Raw genomic sequence first — 10,781 nt, 5'->3', positions numbered from 1 at the left:
GGGTATGGAGAGAAAGCAGGAAAGGGGTACTGAGGTGAATGATCAGCCATGATCTTATTGAATGGCGGTGCAGGCTCGAAGGGCCGAATGGCCTGCTCCTGCACCTATTTTCTATGCTTTTATGTTTCTATGTGCGGCGTTCTCAGGAAATCGCAATTTATTAAAGTGAAGTACAATGATTCTGGTTATTATTCTCGGTTGACAGAGAGGGTAAACAACAAAAGTCAAAGCGTAAAAATACACTAATCTGCAATATTTTAAAGATTGCAACCATTATTTCCTGTTCTACTCCATAGAATACAACCTATTATTTTAATACACATACATAGTGAATAAGCTTTGTTATTACAGAGGCTTTGCACTGTAAGTCTTTTTAGGAGTATATCGCTATAGAAAGCACAGGTTGAACATCCAAAATCCAGAGTTCCGAAATTCGGAATGTTCCAGAATGTGGACACCGGGCCGATCCGTGGTGGGGTTGTCTGGAATCTGGAAAATGTTCCGAAATCCAAACCCACCATCGGACTCCCCGACTTCGCTACCGGACCTCGCCCACCTCGAGATCTCGCCCGCATCGGGACCTCGCCCGCATCAGGATCTAGCCCACCTCGGGACCTCACCAGCCTCGGGACCTACCTGGGCCGCATCGGGACCTCGCCCGCATCAGGATCTAGCCCACCTCGGGACCTACCTGGGCCGCATCGAGACCTCGCCCGCTTTGGGACCTTGCCCGCCTCGGGACCTCACCGCATCGGGACTTCGCCCGCCTCAGGACCTTGCTGGACCTCGACCACCTTGGGAACTCACCTGCTCGGGATCTCGCCGGACCTCGCCCATCTTGGGACCTCACCCGCCTCGGGACCTCGCCGGATTTCAGCCGCCTCGGGACCTTGCCGGACCCCGACCACCTTGGGACCTTGCTGGACCTCGACCACCTTGGGAACTCACCTGCCTCGGGACCTCGCCGTACCTCGCCCATCTTGGGACCTCAGCCACCTCGGGACCTTGCCGCACCTCAGCCGTTTTGGGACATCGCCGGACCTCAGTGCCTCTGGACCTCGCTGGACCTCGCCTGCCTCAGGACCTACCTGGGCCGCCTCGGGACCTCGCGGGACTTCAGCCACCTCGCGACCACTCCCCCGTTCGGCCGCCGCACGCGCCCCAACCCCCACCCCGCCATCCCACCTCCCAGATCCCCCTCCGCTACCCAGACCTCAGCCGCCCGGACCCCCGCCACCCAGATCCCCCCCCTCCATCCAGACCCCCCATGCCGCCGGATCTCTGCTGCCCAGACACCCGCCGCTCAGACCCCCCCCACCACCCAGACCCTCCCCTTGCTGACCAGACTCCCCCCTCCCCACCGCCCAGACCCCCTCCCACCACCCGGACCCTCGCCACCCGGACGTCTGATACCCAGGTCCTCCCCCACCGCCCAGACCCCCCCCTGTTGCCCAGACTGCACCACCTCCTGCTGCCCAGACCCCCCCCCCCACCCCCGCAGCCCAGACCCCCCTCCCTGCCACCCAGATACCCTCCTGCCACCCGGACCCCTGGCACCCGGACCCCCGCCACCCAGACCCCCGCCACCCAGACCCCTCACCCTTATCTCACCTTGGCTGCCACCCGAACCCCGGACCTCTCCCCCTGTCTCCCTGTCTACCACCGCTCGGACCCTAACCACCTCCTTATCTTGGCCCAGGTGTTTCCAGTTTCGGGACATCGGAAAGACGTTCTGAAATCTGGAAATACCCAAATCCGGAACCGTCTCGGTCCCGAGGTTTCAGATTTCAGATGCTCCATCTGTACCCAGATAAGCATTTTGAAAGGGCAATGGTGTACTGGAATTGTGAGATTTGTTTGCAATACTACATGTCAGAGCTGGCATAGGTGATCCATGATTCCTCCCTGAACAGAACAAGAGATGTTAAAAGTTTACTGGATACCCTGAACACCTGAATATTAATACAAATGAATGCAATATACAAATTCCTTCAGAAACATGAAAAAAGTCATTTGGTTTCCTTAATGCTCTCTTGAAAAAAAAAGGCTCACGGATGACCTAATGACCTAAAATTATGAAAGGTTTTGATAGAGTGGATACAGAGAGTGTTTCCACTTGTGGGGAAGAGCATGACTAGACACCATCAATATAAGATAGTTACCAAGAAATCCAATAGGGAATTCAGGAGAAACTTTGTTACCCAAAGAGTGGTGAGAATGTGGAACTCACTACCACAGGGAGTAGTTGAAGCAAATAGTATAGATGCATTTAAGGGGAGGCTGGACAAGCATATGAGGGAAAAGGGAATAGAGGGTTATGCTAATAGACTTAGATGAAGAATGACGGGAGGAGGCTCGAGTGGAGCATAAATGTGGCATGGACTGGTTGGGCCGAATGGCTTGTTTCTGTGTCATATATCCTAAGTAATTGAAAATGTAATAAGCACACACCTGTTACTTCAGAGGAACAGGATGCATATTCAATATGAACATTTGTAACAATAACAGTAAACATTTACAAAGTCCAGATATCATTTCATTTCCATTTACTGACACAACTGCAAGCATGAATTAGTAAGATTTGAAAATCTGGTGCACAAGTGTAAGTCTTGCTTTACACAACTGACCAATAGGAATGGACCAATCCTTTAGAGGTAGTAAAAGACCCCCAGATTACTTGTAACCACATGCTGTTCTGTACACATTCTGGCCCCTATTTTCCACTTGCTGCATATTTGGCGCCCGCGCATTTTAACGTACGATTTTTTTGTGTCCGTTTGCACCAGAAAAAAAAATTGAGACTTTCGCCAAATATTTGAATTTGGCGCTGTGCTCTCCGACGTTGTCTGGGGGGGGGTGGGGGGCGGAGTTTCAAATCTGCATTAAAAACTCTCTGGGCATGAGCGAGACAAGAAACTTCCTGGTCTGGATCAGACATTTTTAAAGAGCCCTTTGTGATCGGATCGTTTTTCCTTTTGTGATCGGATCATGCTGGCTGGATCTTTCTCCAATTTTGAGCATTAAACCTGCAAAACATTGCTGAGAATGAAATGGAAGAGGAATTCAAAGGAGGAGAAGGACGGGCCCTTCGATTTCTCCCACACAAAGTGGTATCCCTGGTAGATATCATTGAGAGGAAATGGGATCTGCTGGCAACTCAGGAGGAAAAGCGAAAAAAAGTAAAACCTGCTATAATGGCTCAACGTTGGGATGATGTTGCTGTAGAATACAATGCAGTAGCCATCACCCGGAGTATTGGCAGGCAGCTGAAAATGAAGTGGCAGGACCTAGGACAATTAGTTAAAGTAAGTATGCATTGCAATTACATTTGTAAATGTGTGTGTGTGTGTGTGTGTGTGTGTGTGTGGCTACAAAAGGATCCTCTCTTAATGAGTTCTATTTTCATCTTTGCAGTTGAAGAATGCAAAGATCAGGAACCAGAGGAATCGTACTGGTGGTGGTCCACCAAATAAGCTGCAATTGAGCCAGCTGGAACAGAGAATCTCTGATCTGATTAAAGCTCACTGGAGAAGATACACCACACCAATGTGGACGCTGGGACCAGGTCAAATAGACGGGGTAAGCCCTGCAATTTGCACAGTGGGTTGGCTAAATACTGCGTGGGCTAGCTTGGCTTTAATGCATGTTTTCGATATGTTTTACAGCAGCTGCATGTCAGGAAGAGGCAGAAGGTGATCAGAAGGACAAGCAGAAGGACAAGCAGAAGTACCGGCAGAAGTAGCACCCGAAGGACATCCAGAAGAGAGTCCAGAATTGTTTCCTAATTTTGAGCAGGATGATCTGGATGAAGGCTAGCATGACGATCCTCCCACTGATCAGATGGTCATGTTGGACCTGCAGCCAGTGGAGCTCATGGATCAGGATGCGTGTCCCAGTGTGGTCCAGCAACGCACACCTGGGGGAGGGATGCCCAATAGGGTCGAGGAGCAAGGCACAGGTGGGAGACGACAAAGGAGAGTGAAAAGGATAGCTGAACCACAAGGGCAGGTAGACATAGTACAGCTCATTGGGATGAGTGTGGAGAGTATGCAGCTAACCAGGTTGCTCCTGGACACCTCGGGTGAGTTGAGGGTAGAAATTGCGGGACTGTCAGGCGAAGTAGCAACACTGTCTGGTGGGGCAGATTAGGGAGGGAATGGTGGATGTACTTGATGCACTGTTGGGACAGCTGATGGGGAAATTATCTGATATATGTGGTGGAAATTTGCAGATAGCTGCTGTAATGAGGGAACACACCCAGGTTGTCATTCAACACCAATTGGCGGCATCAACTGCTGCCACTCAAATCGTCCCCAGACCACCCTCAGGGACTGTGCCACAGGGTGATCCACAGCTTGAAAAAGAAGATGAAGACGAACCCGGGCCTTCCAGCAAGGTATCTACTAGGACTGCCTCTGTGCAACCCCAACAATGAAAACCCCAAAAATATAACCATGGGCTCACAGGGAGGCCGAGGAAGTCTGCTGCATCAACAGACAGGGCTAAGGGTAGAGGCACCAGGGCGGGCAAGAGGGGTACTACTTACTAGTGTTCGTTGAATAAGGGGCAGGAGAGATATTTGTATCTTGTTGTTACTTGTTTTGTTAACAGAAAAGTTTGATACAATAAACTTTAATTGAAAATGTTAAAGTTTGCGGGAAGTTTAAAGTTTGATACATGTTAATTGAAAACTTTCAAGTTTGATATTTCTTCATTGAAAAGTAAAATGTTTTATTAAAGTTAAGTACAAATATACAAATGTCTAATCACCTATTCTTTTAAGTTAACCAGAATCAGTGCATTATTTTGTGAATTTAACCAACATAAACCAACACAACAATATTAAAAGTGCAAACAAATGTAAACAGTCAACATGGTACGACACTATAATCAACTGTGCCACCATTTAGCCTCCAGGCAGAAAAACGTTCACGGTTTAGCCACTGACGCAAGTCTCTAGCAATGGCTAGAGATCCCCTTCGTCGCCCCACCCTCCTCTGCCGTCATCCTGCGTCGGAGATGGTTCCTCCTCCTGCTGCTGGTTCTCCTTGTCTTCATCCTTGTCATCCTCCTCCAAATCCTCATCCCTCAGGAGGATCTTCAATGTCCAGTACCTGTCCCCTCATGATGGCCAAGTTGTGCAGCATGCAGCACACAACAGTGAACTGAGCGATGTGGTGAAGGGAGTATTGCAGGTAGCCTCCAGAGTGGTCCAGGCATCGGAAACGCTGCTTTAAAATGCCAATTGTCCTCTCCATGATGCTCCGTGTTGTTATGTGGGACATATTGTACTGACACTCTGCCTCAGCATGGGGTTTGCATAGGGAGGTCATAAACCAGGTGGCGAGTCCGTAACCTTTGTCCCCGTCAATCAGCTCTGCCCTTCTGGCAGCTCCTGAAACATCGCAGATATAATGCTTTCATGTAGGATGAAAGCATCATGGATGCTAAGGGGATATTTGGCATCCACTGCCATGATCTGCTGCAGATCGTCACATACCAGCTGCATATTTAGGGAGTGGAACCTTTCCTGTTGCGGTAAACTTTGGAATCTTGCAAGGATGTCAAGGTGATGTGGGTACAATCAATAGCACCCTGTACCCTGGGGAAGCCAGCAATTTTGGAGAACCCCACAGCCCTGTCTCTCATTGCCTGCGTGATCATTGGGAAAGTGATGAACTGGTCCCTTTTGGCATACAGTGCAGCAGTCCCCTGGTGAGTGCAGCAATGGGTGAGTGCTGCGATATCGAGCATACGTCCCCAGTTGAAGCTTGAAATGATCCCTAGCGCAGAACGCAAGTGCTGCTGCTGTTACCTTTACTTCTACAGGTAGGGCAGTCCACATCTTGGTCGTATGCCTGCCCTGATTAGTTGGCAGATCTCAGTGATGACCACCATTCTGGATCACAGCCTGCGAACGCTGTCTGCCTCACTCAGTTGCAGGTATGAGCGCCTCTCCCTATAGACTTACTGAGGGTAAGGCCTCCTCCCCATCAATCTGTCTCCCTGATATCGGCGTCAAATTATTCATCGCCTCTGCACGGTCAATGCCCTTATCACATCAGGCATGCTGAAAATTGCACCCATTATTATTGTTATTATGCAGATAAATACTTAAATCACTGACACCTTTCCTCTCTGTTTTGCTTTAGATTGGATCACACCCTGATCTGCGTATGCGTTTGTTTGTTTATTTGTACTTTGATTTTCTTGGTTCCCCTGTGACAAATGGTCATTTCTAACTTGCTGCTATGCCTGTGCACAAAACATCCTGTATCAGATGCTGACTACTGTGATTCTCTTAGGTTACCTGTGACAAATGGTAATTAATTTCTAGTTTGCTGTGCACAAAATGTCCCAGTTCGGATGCTGACTGAATTCAAGCACGGGTCGAAGGAGTGCCGGCCGAGCAGGATTGCAAGCTTGGCCGGACACAAGCACAACAACTCGACGCTCGGTTTCAAAAGTAGCCCGGGCTCTGGTGCTTGTGTCCGGCCAAGCCCGCGACCCTGCCTGGCCGGCACTCCCCCCGACCCGTGCCTGGAGCTCGGTCAGCAACGATTGTGTTGGGGTGGACAGTCATGATTTGGGTGAAAAAGAACCCAGCAGAGTTATTTCATATCCCTTTGGAAAATCTTATACATTTGTTTATTAAATTGTCTCGCTCCAAAAACTCGGAAATTACTTTCCGAGTTATTCTCAGAGTACCCTGTCAAAAAACATCCAAGCATTTGTACTTTATTTTTCTTCTTTTGCCTGGCTCCTATGTCCTTTTGTGCACCGCGCCGATTTCCTTAAGCTCACAGAAAGTTTTTTTTTCAGGACTTCTTGGCAATGTGTGCCACGCTGAAAAAAATCATGGACGGCCAATATCGCCCAACTGCACAAAAACGGCACCGACTCACTCGTGTCTGCGGCAAAAAATGTTAAACTGATGCACATAGTCGGTGTCAACGTACAAACATTGCCGAAAGTTGGAAACAGAGGATTTCACACCAAAAAACTTTGGATGCCAAAAATCGGCGCACAATCGTAGCGAAAATAGAGGCCTAAGTGCCAGAATTCACTGACCTACTTCGGTTGAGTGCTGGCATGTAATGTTTATAGAACACACATTCAATCTGCTGATGTGTTTCTGCAGCAATGACCATGAGCCATCTCACTGGACTGGATATGCTCTACATAGTTATTGAAGACTTTGGCGGATTTCCACCGCTTTCTCCCGGCTCTGCACTTTGGCAAAGGCTGCATGCACAGGCCTGCTTTGGAGATGCCCAAAACCACTCAGGGTGCGTCAATTCAGCATTGCACTCCGACTGACATCACGCTCCTGATCATTAAAATATTTGAAGTGAGCGCAGGCAACGGCAGCGCTGCCAACCTGCCCAATATGGCTGCCCTCATTTTTCCTTCAAAACTGGCCTTAACAGCCAATACTACTGGTCCCAATTTCTAGGCCGCAGACTTCCAGCACTTTTATTGTGAGAATCCCGCTATCTGACTTCTATGAAAGAAGTGGAGGATCACTGAAGGAATGCCAAGCTGGTCAGGCTGCAGGAAGAGTGCTCTCTGTCCACCTGCTAATACCCTCACCTCTGTATCTGCAGGTAGAGGTGATAACACCTCGCTTTGGCAGGTGATTAAAGCATGCAGGTAGTCCTATTCCTAAATGAAGTATGGACAATATTCTAAAGGCAATCATAATTTATCTGAATGCCATGTTTTCAGTGATCCTGGATGAAAGAAGGCATGTCAAGTTGATTATCAGCTACCAAAGCTTGTTTGGTTACACCCGTCAAGATGGCACCAGCCATATTTGCAAGCAATATCACACCTACCTAGTAATGACTATGGAGAAGTTTCTTCAGACCAGCAAAAAGCTAGATGCAGAGTTGTGCCATCTATTTGTAGGGCTAGCGCAGCCAGTGACAGTAAGGGTCAGTTATGATACAGACTAATGGGTTTGATGTCACGGACTGGCATTAAAGACCAAACCTTCTTAAGAAGCTAGAGGCTAGAAATTCATCTCCTCAGCATCACACGTTAAAGCCATGGCGCTAAAATGGCGTCCGCTGCTCATTTGCCAGTTAGTGGTGGGTTCCGTGGCCGCTGCCATTTTCCTCCATTCCTTTGCACTGTCAGTAATTGGCAGCGCCCTGGAGAAAAAAATGGCGGTGTGGTGACGTCAATCCGTATCACCAATTCAAACTTTGACCCCCTGGGTCCTAAGCATGTCAGGTTGATCGTGGCGATGTCAGCACCTCTTAAACGGACTCACACTTCATTCAAATAAGTTATTATTTAAGCTTGGACTGGGATTTTTTGATTTTATTGAAGTAGTGGCTTGCTGCAAGAGATGTTAATAAAAGTATTGTAAGTGTGTAGGAAGTGCTGCTGGATGCTTGCAAGGCCTCAAATAGTAAAGGAAGGCCTTTGAGAAGACATAAAATGCTCCAAATGCTCAATCGGTCAGCCAACATCTGTGGAGAGAGAAACTAAATTTACATCTCAGGTTGAGATGCTGCCTGTCCGGCTGAGTATTTCCAGCATTTTATGCTGGCATTTCAGATTTACAGCATCTGCTCACAGAGGGAAGAGGAAGACACAAAAGAGGAAGAAACTGAAGAGGAGGAAACTGAAGAGCAGGAAGCAGAAAGAAGGATACAACTCAGGATATCCGGGATGGTATCATCTGCCTGCGGTCCCAGTGACCACAACCCCAATTCCACTTTCAACATTAGTCCCACACCTTCCCTTCCCTCTGTTAATGACCAACACAGTGTCCTCTTGGCCATGATATTGAAACAAAAGCCACTACAAATCAAACTTTCCAATCCAAATTTATGCATGCATCCATCCAATATGACATCAAGAAATCAACTCATCACCCTTATGCATTCTCTTAGTGATTGCCTTGAGTGTGCCTTTGCCTATCCTACTGATGTCATGCAGTGCTGACCCAATGGCTGCAGCATGGCTGGTGGAAGGCTGTCAGTGGAGGACACTGCAAATGTCCTTGCTGGTTAACCTTGAGGAGTTGGTAGCTGGGAGTGTCAAATCAATCTTCTCCTTCTTGTTCCTCTTCACTCTCCTTTCACACTTCTTGATCACCCATTGGCTGGGCAGACTGCATTGCTTGGTTATGTGAAATGAGGACAAAGTGCTTAAGGGTGCAGTTGTGGTGAGGGGAGAGCAGGAAAGCAAGAGGTGCATGCGAGAAGGAGGATAACATATGAGGATGCCAACATCTTGTATCCTTTCTGCCCTGTCGCTGACCAAGGTCTCAGCCATACCCCTGCCAAGAATGGCCATCACTGTCTCCTCCAAGGGGGTGAGGTGAGGCTAGGAATGGGAGATGTACCTCGTGATTGATACAGATAAGACCATAAGAAATAGGAGCAGGTGTAGGCCATTTAATCCCTCGAGCCTGCTCTGGCATTCAGTAAGATTATGGCTGATCTGATCTTGGCCTCAACACTTTCCTGCCCGTTCCCCATAACCCTTGACTTCCCTGTAGTTCAAAAATCTGTTATCTCCACCTTAAATATATTCAATGACTCAGCCTATCTCTCTGGGGTAGAAAATTCCAAAGATTCATGACACTCTGAGAGCAGAAATTCCTCCTCATCTCCGTTTTAAATGGGCGACCCCTTATTCTGAAACTATGCCCCCTAGTTCTAGATTCCCCCATGAGGGGAAACATCCTCTCTGCATCTACCCTGTCAAGCCCCCTCAGAATCTTATATGTTTCAATTGTTAGATTTTTGGCAGGTGAGTGATGTGGGGGTAGTCGTGCATTGAGCAATATGAGAGGCTAGTAATGCAGTTGGTAGGAGACGGCTTTTGAAGATGCATTCACTGACCTTGACCAGTGGTCTGAGATCATGAAGCTTCTTAAGCGCACTGAAGCCAGGCGATGGGGGCAAGACTGCTGGCAGTGACAACCCCAGTGATGTGGCCCCACATCATTCTTTCTGAAGGGCCTCCTGACCCCTGTGGATAGAGAACCTCTTTTGCAATGTTGATCCCTGCACAAATTTGGAGTGCTGCGTGTGAGATCCAGGTTGCCCCTTCCCTGGCTCGCTGAGTAATTTGTGTTAGTGCTAAAGTACGTTTATAATTTCTTTAGGTGTGGAAGATAATTCAGCTTGAAGAGCTGAAGATTGCATTTGGGAATTATTTTTAATGTTTCTCTTTATTTTGAAAGGTAGTAAGGGCTGAAAGTGCAATTTTTACTTGGTTTAAATTTTTTTTATTAGTTTTGAATGCATTGCACTTTTAATTGCCCACAATGCCTTGAGAACGCCACAGCATCGCTCCGAGCGGCTGTAAGAAGTAGCAACACCGACTGTGGATGGATCTTCAGGTCGGAGGCCTCCATTAACACCACCAGGATGGCAAGTTAACACTGCACTACATATCGGCAACTTCCAGAGCCAATTTTTCAACGTTAACGCTGCAGCCACTTTTGGCGGCCGTTAACGTAAGTTGCCACTGACACTGGCAATTCTGTTGGAATGCACAAATTTTTCCATCCAGCCTTTAAAATTCTGTGAAAATATATAGAACCCTTCTTGGGTTATTGTACGTAATTTTCTTAAGAGAAAAGGAGAAACAGTCATATTAAGATCTATTCAATATGGGAAGACAGATATTAGTCCTGTTGAATACCATCACATCTAGTGCATGTTGGCCACATCAACGCAGTCACATTACGTGTTGTCTATCATAAAAAAAATTATTGATCCAAATTTCCCATTGAAATTAGCTAAAAACAGAAG

At 47.8% G+C, this 10,781-nt stretch overlaps 1 protein-coding gene across 1 annotated transcript; it reads left to right on the top strand.

Moving 5' to 3' along the window:
* The first annotated feature begins 438 nt into the window (after positions 1-438).
* LOC139230111 (uncharacterized) lies at positions 439-1,341 on the top strand. The gene has a single exon (XM_070861953.1). It carries the CDS (start codon positions 439-441, stop codon positions 1,339-1,341), a length of 903 nt encoding a protein of 300 aa, XP_070718054.1.
* The last annotated feature ends 9,440 nt before the right edge of the window (positions 1,342-10,781 follow it).

Source organism: Pristiophorus japonicus, chromosome 2 (genome assembly GCF_044704955.1).
Source record: "Pristiophorus japonicus isolate sPriJap1 chromosome 2, sPriJap1.hap1, whole genome shotgun sequence".
NCBI lineage: Eukaryota > Metazoa > Chordata > Chondrichthyes > Pristiophoridae > Pristiophorus > Pristiophorus japonicus.
This window is presented reverse-complemented; position numbering and strand designations above follow the sequence as displayed.

Bases quoted from the DNA above. Each gene is read 5' to 3' on its own strand.
- LOC139230111 (XM_070861953.1), top strand. From the start codon at position 439: ATGTTCCAGAATGTGGACACCGGGCCGATCCGTGGTGGGGTTGTCTGG.